Below are 19,786 nucleotides of genomic sequence, written 5' to 3' on the forward strand. Positions count from 1 at the left end.
AACAATGGTGACAGTAAGATCTAATATGCCACAGATAATGGATAATGTGGTAGTTTACATTGGTAGTTTCTTCCATTATAGAAAGTAGCTGTTCTTTTGATATCTGAGCACACGTAAAGCACCAACAGGTATTGACCTGAAACTGAATTTCAATGGCGCCAACAGAAACCAAAAGTTAAGAGACAATGATCAGCAGAAATTTGAAATGCACATTTACCGTTACCACAAGCAAAACCACTGGTATGATCCTTGAGAGCTGAATGACACATCTGCCATACTAAAGAGTTATTTAAATTATCACTTTATACAAACAGTGATACTAACTAGATGAGAGCAGAAGAAAAACAGAACAGATTCTCTTCCTTTTACAGAATTCTGAGTCGTTCATTCTTCCATAAATGGAATTATTGTGATCACAAACAACACAACTCTTGTTTCAAAACTAGTTTTTTTTTTTGAGCTGCTGTGCCGGGTCTTTCCAGTTGAGTTCAGTGTTAGCCTAAGCCTATTGTAGCTCTTTGGCTGTATGTCCAGAGTGCAGAAAGGCTCTTTATTCCAGCCTATATTTGCATAATAATCGGGTCTGAACTGTGTCAACTCGGAGCCTGAGCTCTGCTCCAACAGCTGATGAAGCAGCAGGAGCACGCGCTGCTGACCCATGATGCCTTGCGGCGGTGGGAGCTGTGTGGGTTAAAGGCTTCAGATTCTGAGGGCTCGTTTAATTGGTTATGACAACAGGAAATGACATCAGCTACAGCCCCAGGGGGCTCTGGTCTACAATTCCTAGGAATTGGATGATGGCTACACGTGTTGATTTATTGAAGGTGACATATAGTCACAAAAAGAAAACGCCAAAGCCAACTAATATGTATAATTCATTTCCACATAAACTCACAAAAGCGCCACCATCAACACACAGTCCTCTTTGTTGCTAAGGCCCGTACAGCACAGCAGCAGAGTGTTTGGTGGCTGCACTACACTGATAATGAGGACTCGGTGCTGCTATCAGCTTTGTTTAGCAGCAGATCGCTGCTGAGACAATGCCAGCTTTTACACACAGTCCCTGGCATCAAACACATGGTCAGTCAATCTTTACTGTCTTTCGAGCTCAGTGGAATGAGGAGTCAGGGCAGGGGGGCACGGGAAGGGGTTGGGGGTGTAAAAGAAAATGGTGAGGGTGCTAGGTGGGAGAGTGAGGAGGGCCGGGCAATCAGCTGTGGGGAAGCTGTGTTGTAAGCATGGAGGGTATGGGACAAGCTTGTGTGTGATCGGAGGCTGCTGCATAGGAGTGAGATGACACGTACCTTTTCCACGTCAGCCTTAGTCACGTTAATGTCAGCGTCCATCTTCTCAAAGTATTGCTGTGCTCGGTCCGCCTCTTTACAGTCCCTCTCAAATCGTCTTTTACACTGGGGAAAAACGGAGAAAAACAAATTTAATTTGATCACAAACAACAGCATATAAGTTGAACTTTTAATAAGCATAGTAATGGACGTCATAACATGTACGTATACGTCATATACATTTCAGGCCCAGCATTGTGTGCGACAGAGGTTAGTTTATGTCACTGACACAGCCACGGGGTCTGTCAGAGTCTGCAGGCCTGCAGATTAAACAAATGTTCATAGAGGCCGTTTGTGTACAGAAAAACAAGCATTCATCCAGCCCTCTTTCGACCCCTCGAACCGAACAATCAGTGTTTGTTGGGCCAGCGTGCACTCTGAACTATGCCTATCTGCCTCACACACACAATGGGATCATTGAACACACAGAGAAGTTTGAGGAGGACAAGGCAGTTATGCATCTCTCTCACACTCTTTTCTCTCCCCCGTCAAAGGGGCCAGGCAGAGATAAGAGGTGGTGTTCTGTGCAATCTCTCTTCTCGCTCCTCCACTAAAACAAATACGACAGACACTCCTGGATCTGCTCTTATCTACTTCAGTAATATTAAAGAGAGTAACAAACATTTGGTCTACAACTGACGGTGAAAACACACAACTGATATATTCAGTGATACTTCAGTGCTTCAGAGTCTGATGCAGTCGTTTCTGTCTTTTTATCTAGATTTACCTCAGGCAGTATTTTGTGTTAATTAGCGAACTGTCTTCATACATTCCTAGCATTGTCAGCCTGCCATCCAGGCAACAGACGTCATACATTATGCAATAATACTTTCATTGAAAGTTAGTTATAGCTTTATCATAGCCTTATTTGTATTGTAGAATTTCATCTTAATGTAATAGGGCAGCCGTGTATATTCATCATGTACTTATAAAGTCTGCCCTGTCCCCATTTTCCAGCTAAAGAAATGGAACATTGTTTGAGGTTTCTGTTGAAGACAGAACAGGACGTCCCTCAGGGCTCTGTACATGGTCCTCTGTTTTTCTTTTTTTCCCCATTTACAGACAGTTATCCACCTCCGTAATGTTTTCCCTCCCTTCATGGTCACACGCCATCTCCCAAAGTGTCTGTTGTAGCATGAGCTTTTTTGCTTTTTTTGGTGTTGATGTTGATAACTTGATTTTTATCCCTTTATTCTACAGTGCCGGGCCCTAATGTATCTGACGTGTAATTTAACTGACAGCACATATATCTAAAATGAAATGAGTGTGTACTAGTGTATGGTGTTCGTTTTAAAAAACATGGTAAACTACATTTTATGTCATGACTAAGGTTGGGTTCCGATAGCTGGATTTATTTTTTGTAAAAATGGTAAAATCTGCATTCATTAGCATCATAGCTAACAAGAACAAATTTGGATATCACTTAAACCTTTTACCTCTCATCCTTCTGCATAAAACATTCAGGTAATGTTGTGATACTTCACACTGTATTATCACACTCACCGATTCCAGCTGTTTCCACGAGCTTTCGATGTGCTGCTGTGCCTTACGTCCATCATGGAAGTGCTGTAAGAAGAGTTGGAGAAGGGGAAGAAAAAAATATTATAGTACTATTCACAAGCTTATGGGATTTAAAAGCAGGTGAACGTGACCTTGACATAGTCGGGATAATAAATTATAAGCAGTGGGAATAAGAGTCTCAAACATACCATTAAACACTCTGAATATTACTCACGCTGTGACAGGAAAGTATTAACGTGAACTGGGAAAGTAGGGCAAATTCAAATAGATACTATACTGTGGCTGCATTAAAAATTATGACCATATAACCCACAAGCTTAACTCCCAGAGATTTGTACAAGCTCGAGCAGATGGCTATAAGTCTATTTGATTAAAGAGAAACCACATCATACCCCACCAGTTCAACAAATGTGAATAAACACTGTGTGTTTTAAAACTCTAGTTAATTGTAACTTACATTAAATCACCAATAATAAAAATCAATAGAATGAAGGCTCTATATCAGGTAGAAATTCCACTAAAATAAAAATAAAAAATGGTCCAACATACTGTAGCTTAACTAACAATGAGAACCAAGGGACGAATAACAGACACAGAACAGATGCTGTTTTATGAAGTTATAAAGTCGCATGTTCTGTAAGGAGTTCGGTGCCAACAGCAAGGTTTATCCTCATGCTTACATCCAAGGAACATTTCAGTGATTTCATCAACTCAGTACTTGTAACACGAATGGAATCTATACAATATTTGGAGAGGTTTGTAAGATAAATATAGAGTGCACACACGATGTATTCAGTGGAAAAGACAATGAACATTTCATTAGGAAAACATGTTAAAAGAAACTACTCAAGCTTATCTCTACTGAGGCCTAAAGAATGGAGAGCTTGTAGCCATGCTAGCAGCATGTGTCTATTCATGGCAGTGTAGGGAATCCCCTAACCTTTTCTATAGGGCAACAGTGTGGTTGACATTTGTGGTTTTGAGTGAAATATCTAAACAACTGTTGGTGATCCCCTAACTTTTCCTTGTTCCAGCGTTGGACTTTCAATATGTCCAACACTTAATAAATAAAACAAATAACATTCCCATCAGCCCCAGCTTGTACTATTTTTAGTGGTGATTAGCAAATGTACTAAAATGGTAATCGTGGTAAACATTATACCTACTTAACATCAGCATGTCATTGTGAGAATGTTAGCATTTAGCTCTTTTGTTAAATGAAGAACTCGCATGTAGTGACTGTTGATGTTACAGTACTGTATGTGTCTGACTCTCAACACACATCTACATTTAATGCATATGAACAGACGGAGGAATAGAAAATATCCACAACAAGACAGTTACGACTGTTAGACGAAGTAGCAGGAAGACAAGAGAGGCCAACTGAAACAGTGAAGCTTACAGTGAACATACCACAAGATAAAACATGAAAGTGTATGAGGCTGCAGATATAGTAATCTAGGGGGAGACAGACAGGCTACAGTGGATTCTGGAATATGCCAAATTTGGCATATTGGACAAGGCTAGGTGGCAGTGCTGATCTTAAACTCACACAGCTCATACACTGTGTGTTTTTATAACAGGCCTCACTTGGCCTTACTCACTCCAGGAGACCAGAGGACTTGGCCTGGAGGCAGAGCACATCTCTCTACAGCTCTCTGTGTGGATCACAGCCAAAAAACCCCTGGAAGAGGAAACGCAGACCCACCAATTCTACCAACTTTGTTGTTTTTAAATTAGATTGCGATTACTTATAAAACACGCAAATGATTCCTGCAGTGCCTGCTGTCATGTTAATCTGCCAAAAAAAAGTGTCAAATTAAGATTAAATAACGCCACAGAGACTCGACTATCAATGAGGTTTCCCCTGGTTACGCAGCCTGCGGAAGCTAGGGTCAGTAGCTGAGCTGAATATCGATGCTGCCATTCAGGCCGTTATAAAGGACAGAAAGCTGCTGCTTGTACTTCTCTGGAATTTAAGTGCTTGGACGGCACAAGGAAGTCCTCAGTATTCTGTGTATTAACTCACACACACACACACACACACACACACACACACACACACAGACACACAGACACACACACACACACATATAGGAGATGTGAAATTAAGACTGATGCAGGAGACCTAAAGGTTAATCCCACCTGAATAACACTGGACATGAGAGCAGTAAGTGAGAATGCTCTCTGGTTTACCTCAGGTACTCGCACTTCTCATTTCCCAAAGTTTCGAGGGAAGCTGAGTGAAATAAGGAAGTGCTCCAGTGTTTCAGAGGAAGTATTTGAGCTCAAACAGAAAATGGGACATTGTGGAGCAAGTGAAGTCCTGTCAAACCAACATATCATGTGTTTCATTTTTTTCAACCGCTGTTAAGACCTTGACCTTCAGATTCCTGTTAGATAAGAACAATCCTTTCGATGATGAACTCTAAAAATGTCTTTCTAGATGATGATAAGATGCAGAGAAGATGCCATGAAGGCTTCTCACACTACGGACCACAGGCCTGGGTGACGTCATTGTTAGTGTGAAGCATTCTTTCAACCAAATATTTGTCTCCATAACAACATTTCTAAAAAGAATATCCAATGTCTCATGCTGTCTGCATCAACATATCTTCCATCATTATGAAGATGAACAAACTACGCTGACACTCTTTCCCAAACACCTCCATCAGATTCAGAAGATCCTGCTGGAGGATAAAGGAGGATGCTTTGACCAAAACAAAGACACGAGCCCCATTTACTTTCAAACACGATTAAGAAAAAAAAGAGCCATCAGCCATCTGGGACACAGGTACACAGTAAATGCTGCAGCCATTTCGGCAGCTGTTCTGCAGTGTTGGTCTCGCTGTGTTTAAATTCACAGACTGCAGAGGATACACTTGGCTCGGCACAAGAAAAGAGCAGACGCACCCCGTCTTTCTTCCACTCATCCCTCTCAGTAACAGCATGTGACTAGCTGGCACTGTCAGGGACATCTGGGCAGCTTCAACAGGTCGGTGACCTGAAGCTGCCACTCTCAGTTACCAAGGTATTTGAAAGACAGCGAGAGAGAGAGAGCGAGCGAGAGAGAGAAAAAGTTTGATTCACCACACTAACAAATTCTCTCCAAATAAAAGTGGGACTGGAAAATATGATCATTATCCATCCAAACACATTAGATCAGAGACAGCAGATTTAATATTTACTTAATAATGGGAAGCAGGCCTGCTCTATGTGCTATGACTACATCTTCAAAGACAAAGGAATTCCTCAAGCTGGTCCCTGTAGTTACGCACATCCACCAGACTCCCTCCGGGAACCAGACAACCAGAACCAAGACATGTTAGAATGAAAGAACATATAAAGTAACAGCAAACTGTGATTTTGTAGACTCTTGTTCTGGCAGCATCTTTCTCTGCATACATAAACACAGACATCATCACTGTTCCAAGTGCGTGCACCACATTGTCTCCAGCTACTATCTGCTGTCGACCTTATCTGCCTTGCTACTTTCCAGTGTTGTCTTTGTACCACATTGAGCTGAGGTGGGACAGACATGCACCCTTTGTGACTCACAAGCTTTCCACTCCACAAATACAATATGCTTTGAGCAAAATGAAGACATGGGGTGAAAGAAACGAACATCCTCTGCCGACTGAATAATAAGAGAGGAGCAAAAACTTCACTCCAGCACAGCATTTAAACTTTAGAGTTTACTTGTGTGACAGGTGTGACAGGTGCAACATGTACGTCTGTGCGCACATCCACAAGAGTTAACTGACCTGTCAGTCATTGACATGATTTGGTTCACAGGAATGTGCACCTGAAGTCCTGCGCAGTTGTCAACACACATATAATCATGAAATACGAAACCTCATGAAAGCTCCACTGAGACTTTCCTCCTCATGTTTAGACCATTAAGTGACGAGAGTGATCCTGCAGAGGTTATTCATACTGAAGTCTTCTTCTTTTTGGATTGACATGTGCATTCAGCGACTATGGCGAGATCCAACGATCAATTCTCCCTCTCAGCTTCCTATTTGTCTTTCCACTCAGCACAAGGAGGCATGTGAGGCCACTCCAGAGAGACACATTGTTCTCACACTGTGCTTGCAGCTCTCCTCTCTGCCTCTCAGAGATAAATGAGGTGAGCATCCTCTGCCAAAACCCACCTAAAGATGTTTTATAGCGCATTATGGCTTTCAGCTGACTTTTCGGTAACTGCTTTCCTAGCCTTGGCAGCTGAATAAGATGTTTTTTTTTTCTTTCATTTTTTCTAGCTGGTTGAACTTGTCACATCGCAGCAGGATAAGACAGATTCAACTTCTCCCAATGCCAAAAGATATAATTATGTGCTGTGATGGAGGTGCAAGTGGATACAAAAGAGTACACACAGGACTAACCTTCACGTGGACTCCTCCACTAACCCATACAGTAATTATATTACAGTGACATTTATAAATGTTACAAGTAACTGTTACAGTCATGGGAGTGTTTAAGGGTCTTTATAAGCCCTCATGGACAGCAGTGTGCTGACTGAACACCTTATTATGATTCCTCAGCACAATCACAGTCCAGTGCGGCTTAGGCTCCTCATCCCGTATTAACCCTCCCTACTCTTCATCTTTACCTATTATACTATTAAGCAGAAACAAGCCCTGCATGGCCAATGGGAGGGTATCTCCATCAAGGGCGCAGGTTTGCATATGGACGGTACGGACATGTCCCAACCAATATTTTGAGAGGGCAGAATTGCCCCTTCTAATATTTGAGTGAACTCATTCGCACTATGTTTGGATTCATATTAGATAACTCCGATGTGCCCTCCCAGAGGCTACGTCTCCATGACAACTGAAATCATTCCCTCTGGCCGTGATGCCCCAAAAATGATTGTACTCCCTACGGCCACCTGAGCTGTCAAAATCTCGATGTTGCTTCAAAAGCGTCACTGCAGCAGTCCTTGCAGCTTGGAGTGGTTGTGCACAAAAAGCTATACTGCTAACTTCTGACTAACTAGTTAACTCTCTGCAGCATGGGCAGAATTTTACTGTTGTAGCTGGTCAAGGTGCTAGTTTAGCTATAGGCTAGTTGTAAATGTAAAAGCAAGGGGGAAAGGGGAACTGCAACACTGGTAGGCCTACTGAATATAAAAATGTTGATGTTGGATGCAAAAAGTAATTTCTTAAAGTTTACTTTTAGTCTTTATTTAGATGTATACATATCTTATACAAATATTCGGCTGACAGCCTTGAACAGTCCTTGGAAGGACGGCTCGGTTTGTTTTGTCCCTACTGTTGAGACCAAACCTACGCTCTTGATTTCGATGAGATCAGGATACTGTACTTTTACATACGTATATCTGAATCTAAAATGATGAATAAAATGTGTTTGTGTAACACATTAAATCAAGTAGCCTCTCCAATAAAACCAGGTTCCACTTTTGTAAAAGCAAGTATGTCTGCTCTGAAATAAAATCCTTTAAGACAACATTCTTGGCCTCACCTCCTGTGTCACCCCCAAGCTGAGCTTAGTGAGAGGTTCACTCAGGGAAACAGCGAAGGGAGGTGGGGAGAGTTACAACCACCACCCCCCCCACACACACACACAAGAAACTAATGAGGTATTATTATTTTGTTCTCCCTCCCTGGGTTTGTAGTGTGGATTTTTACCTGTCCAATAAGCTCACTACAACCCCAGGAGGCCCTGACCCTCCTCCTATCTAATCCTACTGTAGAGCTGCTGTGTCTGACAAACACAAAAAGCACCAACAGGAGAGAAAACACTGAGTGGTGCTTAAAAATTCATGCGAGTGAAACCAGAGAAAATAACTGACGGGAAGCTCGGGAAGTCGTGAGGCATGACTGCTTTACAATCACCTTTCAGAATATCACTAACACTTATAGGGTTATGGACAGACTTGCTATGAAACCCTGAGTGCTTTCTTGTAAAAATCAATTCCGATGAACGTCTTTTTCTCTGTAGCTTGGGATGTCTTTTCTTCAACACTCGTTGTCAAACAGTGTCATCCTCCATCATCCGTGAGTTTATTGAGGGAGTCAGTGTGACTTTGAATCAAAACTGAATAAAAAAATAAAAATAAAAAGCTTAATGGGCTCCATTTACCCAACGAGGACACTGTTCTGAATACGACTAAGAAACCATTTGCTCAGATGAAAGAATCCTCTCTTCACAAAATATACTGCGAGTTATGGTGTAATGCTATGAAGGGAAACCCCCCCCCCCCGTACTGTCTAAACTGAAGAGACAGTGTTGTTGACTTCTTTCATCAAGACACATGACGAGCTATTCACAATATCAGCCGCAAGAAAAGATGCTGAGAAAACATGGAGTGCAAACGTTGTGAAGGAGGTGGACAGAGGGGAGAGGAACGGCGATGTGGATAAATACAATAGATGAAAGGTGCAGAGAAATGAGGAGGAAGGGAGGTGTCACAGTGACATCCTGCAGCCTCAGGGCAGCAGGGGTCTGTTGAATGACCCTCTATGACAAAAGCCAAATCTGGACCAGACACTAGACACAGACTGCTGCCTGCTATCCCAAGCCAAACCGAGCCAGGCTAAACCGAAGCCAAAAGAGCAAAACAGGCTTGGTGTGCTAGATGATTCCCCTTTGGAAGCGTTGGAAAATTCCCTCTCTCTCTGTTTACTGCAACTAAACTAGAACTAAAATCAAAACTGATCACTAATAATGTCACCCAGGGGATTCCTGTATGTAGATATAGTAGCAAAAGCAGCAACACTGATGAACATATACTGTAAAAAAAAAAAAAAAAAAAAAAAAGTCACTGTGCCTTTGTGCCCTCTGGTTTTGGTTTTCCACTCCAGTTCCCTCAGCTGGACTTCCGTGACACAAGAGTCCATGACAGATTTTTCAGAAAGTACTTTTTTCCAGCTGGGTAGCTTTTCTCTCTGCTCCCTCACCAACTCTATAGGATTTCATGGGCACCACACTGTTATCTATTAATCATGCACTGCAGGTCCACCGCTCTTCCAAATCGCTTTATACTGGCGAGGAGGAAAAGTGACTTCAACATTTAAGAATAGCGTACAGTGTGTGGTGCACCAATTATTTTGTAAGTTGCTTTAAAAAAGAGAAATAAGGCTGTAATGATAGAGAGAGAGAGAGAGAGACGATGACTTTGTTCCATAAAAAGGACGCAGTCAGTCATGTTGTGCACTTCTGGCGAGCCTTTGGGTGTATCTATATTTACTCAGCGATGACCTCAGATCATGGAGAATAGAACATGCAGAGGAAATGGGCTACTTAAGTTCTTGTAGAGCAGTGTGTCTGTTTGCCTTTACAGAATCCAGGAGTCTGCTGTCTAAACTAAATGTTTAATTTAAAGCACTGGCACTGGTTGAAGACAGAATTCAGATAACATAGGAAAAATCACTTGATATGGAAAGAGTGCAACAATACAAAAAGATGCCTCACCGATTTTCTCTCTGCCTTGAGTTCCTGCATGTAGCGTGAAAGCTCAGAGATGATCTGTGATGTTAAGTTCTCCGCTATAACTTCGTGTTGACCTGCATAGTCGTTTAACTCGTTAAGCGACGTCAGGAAGGCTCGACAGAAAGTGTACCTGAGGTGACACAGGAAAAGATGTTAGAGGAAAGAGTGTAGCTGCCAACACAGAAACAGAAGTAATAGATGGTTTTGAACATCTTAAAAGGAACAGTTTGACATTTAGAACAACTGTTTTCTGAAGTAAAATGAGAAGATCTATACCACTCTCACATCTGTCCGTTAAATACATGGCTACACTCACTATTTAACAAGTTATCTTGTTTGTATAATCCATCCAAAATCTAAAGTGTAAAAACACAAAACATAAATTACAAACATTAAACCCCAAGCTAGTTTCAAAAGCCTAATTATTTTAGTTCATACTGAGATCATTTCTTTAGTGTTCGACTGAATCTCTTTAATTCATCAAGTCACAGTCAAGTAATTAACACACAGAAAAACCTTGAGCAAGGCAGTATTAAGTCATCACATAAGTACTACTTGTGTTGTGTATAAAATGTCAAAGTGAAAACCACATTAACATTAACATATTCAAATTGCTGTTATTATCTGATCAACAGTTATAAGATGTTGAGTTTAGCATCATAGAAAATTGGGAAACTACCAAATATTCACATTTGAGAAGCTGGAGCCAGTGAATTTTGGGCATTTTTGATTAAAAGTCACTTAAATTATAAATCAAATGGTTGCCAATTAGGTGCTGTCTATCCTCTCATTTAACTCTCCACAAGAAAGCAACAGCATATTTCCCAAATGTCAAACTTTTCCTTTCATTTATTTTGGGAGCAGGATCCTTTGACTCACTTGCTCTCCTCCTCTTCTCGCGAGTTCTTCTTGGGTTGATACTTCTTTGATAAATTCCTGTGAGGACAAAGAGTTCAGCATCGTCAGACATATTTTACTGTGTCTTTGCTAAGAGCCCGGCCTGCAGATGGGCCGAGCACCATTATCATTATACTTCCCTGACACTGCCCTTATGGACCTGCCAGAGGATCATCCAGTACACCATTCAATCCGGCAGAGTGCTTTCTGCTCCTGCTGCTACTGTACATCCCCTCTCCTCTCTTCAGGACATAAATCATCGCCCCCAGGGGAACGCATGCAGAACCAGTCACCAGAAACAACTATGCTTTTCTTATGCAGCCATTGCCCTTGTTTTGACTCTGGCTCTATGTTACTGGCACGACATGAGCGCAGCATGTTGATGTATGGTGGAGGGAGTTGTGTGAGGATGAAAGCAACCGTGTCGGCTGCAGGTGAAGGGCTAATGCTCGGAATAGGCTGCATATAAAAACCCCTTGTTATGATCCTGACACTCTTTCAACGTCCTTTTCTCAACCTAGCAACTGTTGTGTTGTTTGACATCATGTCACGTTTGTTTCATCATAACAGCGTGACAAGCTCAACCACCCAACAGGAGCTCTGTCAGCAAAACATAATAACTTGCACCATGCTCTGATGGATTTGGGTGGCCATGTGTACTTATGCCTTCAGGATCCTTTGATTAATTAAAGAACATCGTTGTCAAGTTATAAATGAACATACAAAAGAAAAAAACAGACTGACACAAACAAGACAAGCCACATTTAACCGTCTGAATGTAATAAGGTATTACAAGTCAGTCCAATGATTATTAGGCATATATGTTGCACATCATAAAATCTTATAATCATTATTAGTACATATTTAAAAACACATTACAAAACGATTGTTTTAAGTTAGTGTTAATTACTTTGAAAGAGGTGATAATAGTGAAGCGTAGCTGCCCTCGTTGCGAGATTATAGCACTTTACCCATTGATGGAATCTAAATGCATCAGCGTGTACATGTTTTAAACAGACGTTCTTAATCCCTGCTGAAATAAATAATACATGTGTTAAAAAAAAAAAATACATGTAATGTGTGTCTGCACTCCATCCAGCTCTCTCTGCCCACATCCCCCACACCTCTCCTCCCTGGTGGTGTTTGCACTGTTGCTAGGCAGATCTATCTGTCTGTCCTTCTCAGCCCATCTCAATAGTCCTAGTTCGCACTCCCTCACTCATTCATTCATTCACTCACTCACAGTCAGATGTTAACTCTCAGACTGTATGATCCTGCTCGCCTGAAAAGAACATATTTGAGAGAGTTGTCCAAATTCAGCAGCAGCTTGCATTTAATTAGGAGGATTAAAGGAGCGTTGTTAAGTGTATATTTGTGTATGTGTGTCAGTTTGTGTCTGTGTCTGTGTGTGCAGGATGGTGCGCTATGAATCCATGGCTTACTGGAAACTTACTGGAGGAAAATGCCTATACATACTGGTTGATAACATGACCGCAGACTCTTTTTTTCACCCTCACCCAGTCTCTTTTGTTCGCGGGACTTTATTCCCACTGTGTTATGGATTATGCCAGACTGGAATTTGGGGGAGGAGGAGGAGGAGGCATTAATGCATTGCCCTGCAATGACTAGACTGAAGCATTGTGCATGTTTACACCAATGCAATGGAAGAGGATTATTCATGGATTAGTGCAGTGTGTGGTTGGTATGGTGATAGAAATGGTGCAATGTAGAGTAATAGCCATAGATTTCATTCAGTTTGCGAAACTATATTTGCAATTGTATGGGAAAATGCTGAACCACAAAGCTTTTGATCACTAACTACTCTCCTCTGACTGGATCTATTCTGCAGGCATTTTATTGATCTGAAAAATATTTACTCTATGAATTATTCGGACTATAAAATGTCAGATAATAGTGAAAAAAAAAAATCACAATTATTCACAATCTTGACTTATCAAAGCCCAGACTGCTCATTGTTTTGTCCAATCAAAGCTCTACAACCCAAATATATTCAATTTACTTTCGCATAAGTCAATGAAAAGTAGTAAATTCCTCACAAGAGATAAGCTGGAACCACAAAATGTTTGGCATTTTTACTTGAAAAATCAGTTCATGACTCAAATCTATTCATTTTGCCAGTGAGCAAGCACCGGGAAATTCCAGTTACAGTATATATAATGCACCCATTATTAATGATACCAGTTCCACCTGAGCTTTGCCTCTTCTAACATGGAAAAAGCCCTGTGTGAAAAGGTCTATTATCACTAAAAGGGAAGGAAAGAGGGGACGGAAAAATCTCCCCAACAACATGGATGAGAGAAAAAAGAAGACTACATCAAAGAGCCAATTCCATTAGTTTATTAGATCTAACAGCCCATGCGTTTCTTTTGGTCTGAGTGTGCCCGTTAGATTAAACCTGATTCCATGAGCTAAGTTGATTACAAAGGATAATTAGTCCTGAGGTACGGCCAAGTAGCACAGCAACAAAGAAGCATAGTGTGTTGAAAACACAGGAAAAACCTTATGACTCAATCTGTCCTGCCTGCACGTCCTAATTTCCTCATTTTAGCCTCTTCTGACAAGTACCAATGTGGACATCCGTGTGTGTGTGTGTGTGTGTGTGTGTGTGTGTGTTGTGTGTGTGTGTGTGTGTGTGTGTGTGTGTGTGTGTGTGTGTGTGAACCAGATAACACACCCAGTTTGACAGCGGGTCGTCTGTGTAAGCACAGTGACTGAAAACATCCGCACCATCTGTGGAGCCTTAAGTTCAATAAAAGCCAACCTGCCATGGCAAGATGAGTATATGCCTGTTCTTTTGTCTAACATACTATGGACAGATGCTGACTAATTGAATTATGGGATGTCTGTTTGAGTTCAAATGCAAGTGCAAATCTGTAAAGACATATGTTATTGGTCCACAATAACATATAATAATTTAACAATATTTGTTAAAAGCACTGCTTTATCTTGGCTTTTCAGCTATTTTTTTTTTTTGGATAAAACTAAGAATTATTCACAAGTGAATAAATGCAGTTTTAAAAAAAAATACAACAAAGTTACGGGATATCCACAAATACAACACACAAAAATATATATCTCTGTTTGATATATTGTGTCTTTAAGTGAAAAGTTGATGGGTGCAGGGGTATGAAGATAACACACGCATGTAAACACAGACAGCTAGTCCAATTATCTCAAGATGATCTGATTCTCAAAAAGAGGAGTGGTGCGGTCTGCAGAGGATCTGTTACTTGGTCTTTGCTATGTGAATGCTTGATTGGTATTGGCTAGTTGCTATGAAATGGGGGGTTGGGGTCAATACTTAGGGCATTAGCCATATTGTCAGGCCTCTTTAAAGATAGGGATTGTGGATTTGGTGGTGTCTCCCACTGTGTTGGGATGCTGGAGGCCTTAGGAGATGGATCCTCTCAATGCAGGAGTGCTCACGCTCACGCTCATCGCTGCCCTTAAAAAAAAAAAATCAGTGACTGCACCAGAAATGGAGGGGGTGGAGCAGACACTTGTGGTTGGAGGAAAAAAAAAAATCTGGGTCAGACCTGGGGTTGATAATGCTGATACCTACTAGTCTCTATGGAAACACAAGCTCCACCCCATCCCCCCACAACCTGACTTCCTCTTCCCTGAAGCAGAATCCAGCAACAACAGCAGACAGCATGCATGCACGAAAGAGTGGCAGACACACAGATTCTTTACAGACCAAAAAAGGATGGGGGGGGGAAAGCAGACATCCTCTTCTGCTTGTTTATCTAACTCTACACTTGCATAAAGCTGTTCTGCTTCCCTGCAGAGAAACAACAGTGCAACTATGAAAATTTGATTTTTTTTTTTTTTTTTTTTTTTAAATATTAATATAAATATAACGCACTATGTCCCATAATGAAACTCCCGTTTCAGTCTCCCCCTCCAGAAGGAGGTCAGAGGTCAGGGTCAGCTGCATAATGAGCTGGTAAGGATCCAGTCTCTTGTTTCAAGGACACTTGAGTAGGTCAAATCCTTCTGTAGAGGGGGATTTCTTTATCTAAGCCATCTGGATGGAAAACGGCCACCCTACTGCACTGCAACCCCAAATATGGATCACAGGTCAGCTGGAGCACTCACCTAATTTGTTTTGCATAGCTGGTTTCAATCTCTGATCGCTCCTTGACAAATTTGGTGTACTTCTCCACAAACTCGATCCCCCACTGTGTATGCTTCTCCAAGTTGTCAAACTGATCCTGCAGAAAAAGAGGAGACGTAATGATTAAATCAGTCAAGTGCAAGAGAGATAGCAATCTGTCATCATCACCTCACCCATCACAGATTAAATCAACTTGATGAGGACTTTGAATAGTATATGTATACACCAGTTTTCATCAAATACTACCAAGTATCCATCTTGGTATTTGAGGATTACACCGACATAGATTCTAATTAGCATCTGAAAATTCAACTTCAGCTTTGTGCTTCATTTGTCGTCGATTTATTGTTCATCTGGCTCCTCTCAACCAAAATAATCAGGCACATACTGTGGTATATGTCAGTCAGCATGTTTATTCTCAGTCATCGTCCGGCACAAGCATGTGACCCACTCTCTTAGCTGTAGTACAGACATTTCAACACCTTCAAATTTTCGGTTCCTGGCCTATGACTGTGACTGTCCACTCCATGATCATAAGATGATCTGCCGATGTGACAGCTGACAGATTTCTCTTGACATCCTTCATTTCTTTTAACACTGAGGTCTGTCACTGAAGCCTGTCACTGAAGCCTGTTGTGGTTCATAGCACAAAAAATAGGACCTAACTGCCCTGCACTACTGATAACCAAACACAGCTGTTCAGGCTGAACTCATTATTCATGATTTGCTCATGACTTGTGAGGAAAAAATTAGCCACTGGTTGGCTGAGGTAATGCCTTGAATTTCAGCAGTTCAGAAAAGACAGCGTTGCATCTGGGACATCAATTACCTCTCACACACACATACACACCTACCCACCTAAGATTTACTGACAAGCATACAGTTACTTTTAAATGATTGTCTTACAACAGAGTTAGTATCATTTTAAAGATGAACCAAAAAACGACCTTGGTGTAGCTCCAACAGTTCCCCATCCTCTCCTCTACCATGTCTGGAGTCTTCCTGAGTACAGTTAATAGTTCCTCTGGCACGACACACGGAGCTTGTGAAGTGTCAGCACGCTAAAGTTTCACCTGATTCTCTGAGCAAACCATGCAGTGGGCTCTACAGCCGCTTTAAGCATGTCTATTACTCGCTTGCATCACAAAAAGAGATCGAGCAAGTGGTATTCAAGTTGCTTCCTACTCATCTGCTTCAGGCATCTCTGCACTAAAAGCGTTTTCATTTCAAAGACACAGGAAGCGGTTGTGGTGATGAAAAGTTACACTATAGCCTTTCACAGTGGTGCAGCAATTTGAGAGATCTTCATCTTTTCTTTTTTTTTTTTGTTAAAATTTGATTTTGCTAAAAATTGTAGCTTTAGTGAAGCCACATTATGTCATATAAAGTGTGATTAAAAAAAAATCTCTTTAACACCTTTAAAACCGCATTCTCAAACAACTTCCGATTGAAATACTCAAGGAAAACAATAGGGAGTGATTTGATTGTGTGAGGAATAGGAACTGGGGGGGGGGCTTTCCAGTCTGCATTGTTAGTCAGTTTCAGTGAGCAATCACTTATCAAATGGCCACTCAAGAGAGGAATGACAAGATAAAACCAAACAATTCACACACATTTCAGTGAAATAATGAGACAACTTCTCGTCTTTGTTTTTCTCTGCCCTCAGACACCTACCTTTTTCTTGTTTCTACAACAAGTTTCCCCTTCCCCTCTAAAGCCCAAGAGCATGCTTACTCTCAGACCCATGTGCCAATTAAAGTAATCAAACTGCACTCGCTTCATTATCACTAGACCTCAACCACTCTCCGAAGAAAAGACACAATAATCAGCCCACTTCATGTCAGCCACAACAACATGCACATGAAATCCTCCTCTCCCTCTCTCCCTCTCCCTCTCTCTCTCTCTCTCTGACACACACTCCTTCGCACTCATAACTCAGATTACCCTTTTTTGCAGGGGCACCATCTTATCCAGTGTGTCTCGACGAGGAATGTGTACCCTTGTGAAATATCCAAATGTGGTAAATGTACATCCAACTCGCCCCCAAAGCAGCACAACAAAAGGCTGAGGTTAGGTTAGTGGAGGCATCCACAACACCATTTCCCAGGTATCCAGAGCAGAGCAAGTGTGAGAGCGAGGCTGGGTTGGGAACAATGTCCGCTGACCCCACTCCCACACTATAACAAAGAAACTGTGCAGTTGCAGCAAGTAATTCCCGAATGTCTGGAAGAGGCAAGAATCCCAGAGAGCAGGGGAGGAAGCCGATGCAGCACTGGCTCACTCACACTCACACACTCACACACACCACTCTGAGGCTGAGGCCACGGCTGCCCACAGCATAAAGGCTTAATGCTCCATCAGGCGTAAGGTGGAATAAGTGGGATGGGAGAGAAGGACAGTGAGAGAGACAGAGAGAGAGAGAGAGACCGGAAAAACAGAGGGAGGGGGCTTGAAAGGAACAAAAATGACAGAAGAGGCGGGATTACATGGGAGGGGATTAAATTTGGAGGGGTTCTAGTCCATGCTGCTGGGGCCTCATAAACTCTGTTTCCCCCTCATTTAATTTATATATAAAATAAAACTAGCATAAATATTAAAATCTGCAATATGATGAGTCATTCTGAGCGTATGAATCTTTAATATCAGATAGGATAGAAGAGTTAGTTGCTCAAGTAAAATGGAAAATTCATAAACAAAGATATTCCCCAACAACAAGAGAGAGATAGAGCAAATTAATAAATTATGAATCTGAGTGAGGGGCATATCAAAGAAAACAACATATTATGGGAAACTATGTCAGATTTATAGACTCCTTTACTCTGTCTCATTCTAGCTTGTAAAGAGTCTTTCCTCGTGCATTTTGTCCATTTGTCTGAACATAAAAGGAGATAAAATGACACAAATCTGTATGTAAACAAAAGAAAAACACACCGGCATGAAGAGTTAAAGAGACGGAGGGAAAACAAAAAACTTAAGGGATGAAATGATTAGTCAATTGACAGACAACCAGCAACTATTTTGAAATTTAAGTTATTTTTTTCATGCAAAAATTCCCTGTTAAGTATTAATTATACAAATAATCATCAGATTAATAGATATTGGAAATAATAAGTTGCAGCTTTAACAAACCATAATTTCTAGGTTGAAATGATGAACGTGATGAAGAGAGGTTCAAATATAGAGATGACTTCTAAAAGAAATGAAATCATATTTGTAGCTCTTCAACATTTCTAGCTGCACTTCTGGCTTTAATTTTTCCAAACCAAAGGCAGAGGTGAAGACAAAAATCACTTTCCATTCATTCCATCTGCTTTTTTCTGTTATTACTCCAGTGGAAACTATAAAGCAGCAGGATGCCAAGGACAGTTCATGTGACCATTCTTGTTTTGGTAAAAATATTTTCAGTAGGAAAAGATTCAGAAATTTGACTAACTGTGTAAAATGAATCCCCTTTCCAGTTACTCAAGGTAATGTGTGTGTTTGTGTGTGTGTGTGCTGCATGCAAATTACACAGTGCTTATCATCCTGTCACAGTTGGCTGAAGAGTGACTCAACTCAAAGTCAAACCTGCACATTAATTTTTGTAAAACCTCCTCCTGCGTGAACAAATACGAGCAACTCCTGCTCCTGCTCTCCTCCTGCGGCCTGTGACACCTGACCTTGCTCCTGCAGGAGGGAATAAGTGGGGGATCCCTTCAGGAGACGAACCAGCCCCACTCTGCTTGTTATTTCAGGACGCAATCCTGTTCACTGCCATGTATGTACTATTGTGGTAGTGCATGAAGAAAAATAAATAAAACTACTAAGATAAATATTTTTTATTATCCAGGAAATGGGAAACAGGTTCAAACTGAGAACAAAGGAGACACTTAGCAGTTACTAAATATAATGTAGGTTGGCCATGTGCGGAAAAAAAAAACAAATAGATGCTTGTTTAAGGATCAGCCTCCTGACCTCCAGCCCTTCCCAACTGGTGATGGGGATTATGGTGCAGTTTAGTGTACTGGACCTCCAGTTAATCTGAACTAATGCACATTATTTAGCTACCAATCCAGATCAGATCTCTTGATCTCAACCACACAGAGGACCCATTGACCTGCATCCCCACAACACAAGGTGGGGTTTCTCTTTTTTCTCTATCTGCAACACTGATGAAGTAGAAAACACATCTGGCTGATGGTTTTGCTGAATCTAAACAACAAATCTGCTGCTTCTTTTCAATGAAGCACATTCTTGGTAGAGACCAAACTCTGAAAACTGGCAACAGGAAAAGCTGACGAAAACTCTGCAGTCAAAAATCAATGTTAAATCAATGTTAATCCTTAAGATTTTCATTATATCGAACTCTTTTTGATACTATTTATGGTCAGCATTTTCCTGCAATAGCCAGTATTTACATTCACTAATTACCACTTTATAAAGTAGTTTTTAT

General features: G+C 41.2%; 1 protein-coding gene across 24 annotated transcripts in view; it reads right to left on the bottom strand.

The window, feature by feature from the left end:
- Window positions 1-19,786, bottom strand: part of LOC130186219 (formin-binding protein 1) — a 57,943-nt gene that overhangs the window by 24,837 nt on the left and 13,320 nt on the right. For 22 of the 24 annotated variants that reach the window (XM_056403083.1, XM_056403090.1, XM_056403100.1 and 19 more), the window contains exons 2-6: window positions 15,336-15,451; window positions 11,199-11,255; window positions 10,302-10,449; window positions 2,847-2,909; window positions 1,305-1,409 (exon numbers count right to left, since the gene is read on the bottom strand). In XM_056403083.1, coding sequence (XP_056259058.1) covers window positions 1,305-1,409; window positions 2,847-2,909; window positions 10,302-10,449; window positions 11,199-11,255; window positions 15,336-15,451 — 489 coding nt within the window. Of the gene's footprint in view, window positions 1-1,304; window positions 1,410-2,846; window positions 2,910-10,301; window positions 10,450-11,198; window positions 11,256-15,335; window positions 15,452-16,301; window positions 16,808-17,298; window positions 17,671-19,786 lie in introns of those variants that run through there. The other 2 variants (XM_056403094.1, XM_056403097.1) reach the window with 2 other exon arrangements.

This window comes from Seriola aureovittata, chromosome 18 (genome assembly GCF_021018895.1).
Source record: "Seriola aureovittata isolate HTS-2021-v1 ecotype China chromosome 18, ASM2101889v1, whole genome shotgun sequence".
In the NCBI taxonomy this organism is placed as follows: Eukaryota; Metazoa; Chordata; class Actinopteri; order Carangiformes; family Carangidae; genus Seriola; species Seriola aureovittata.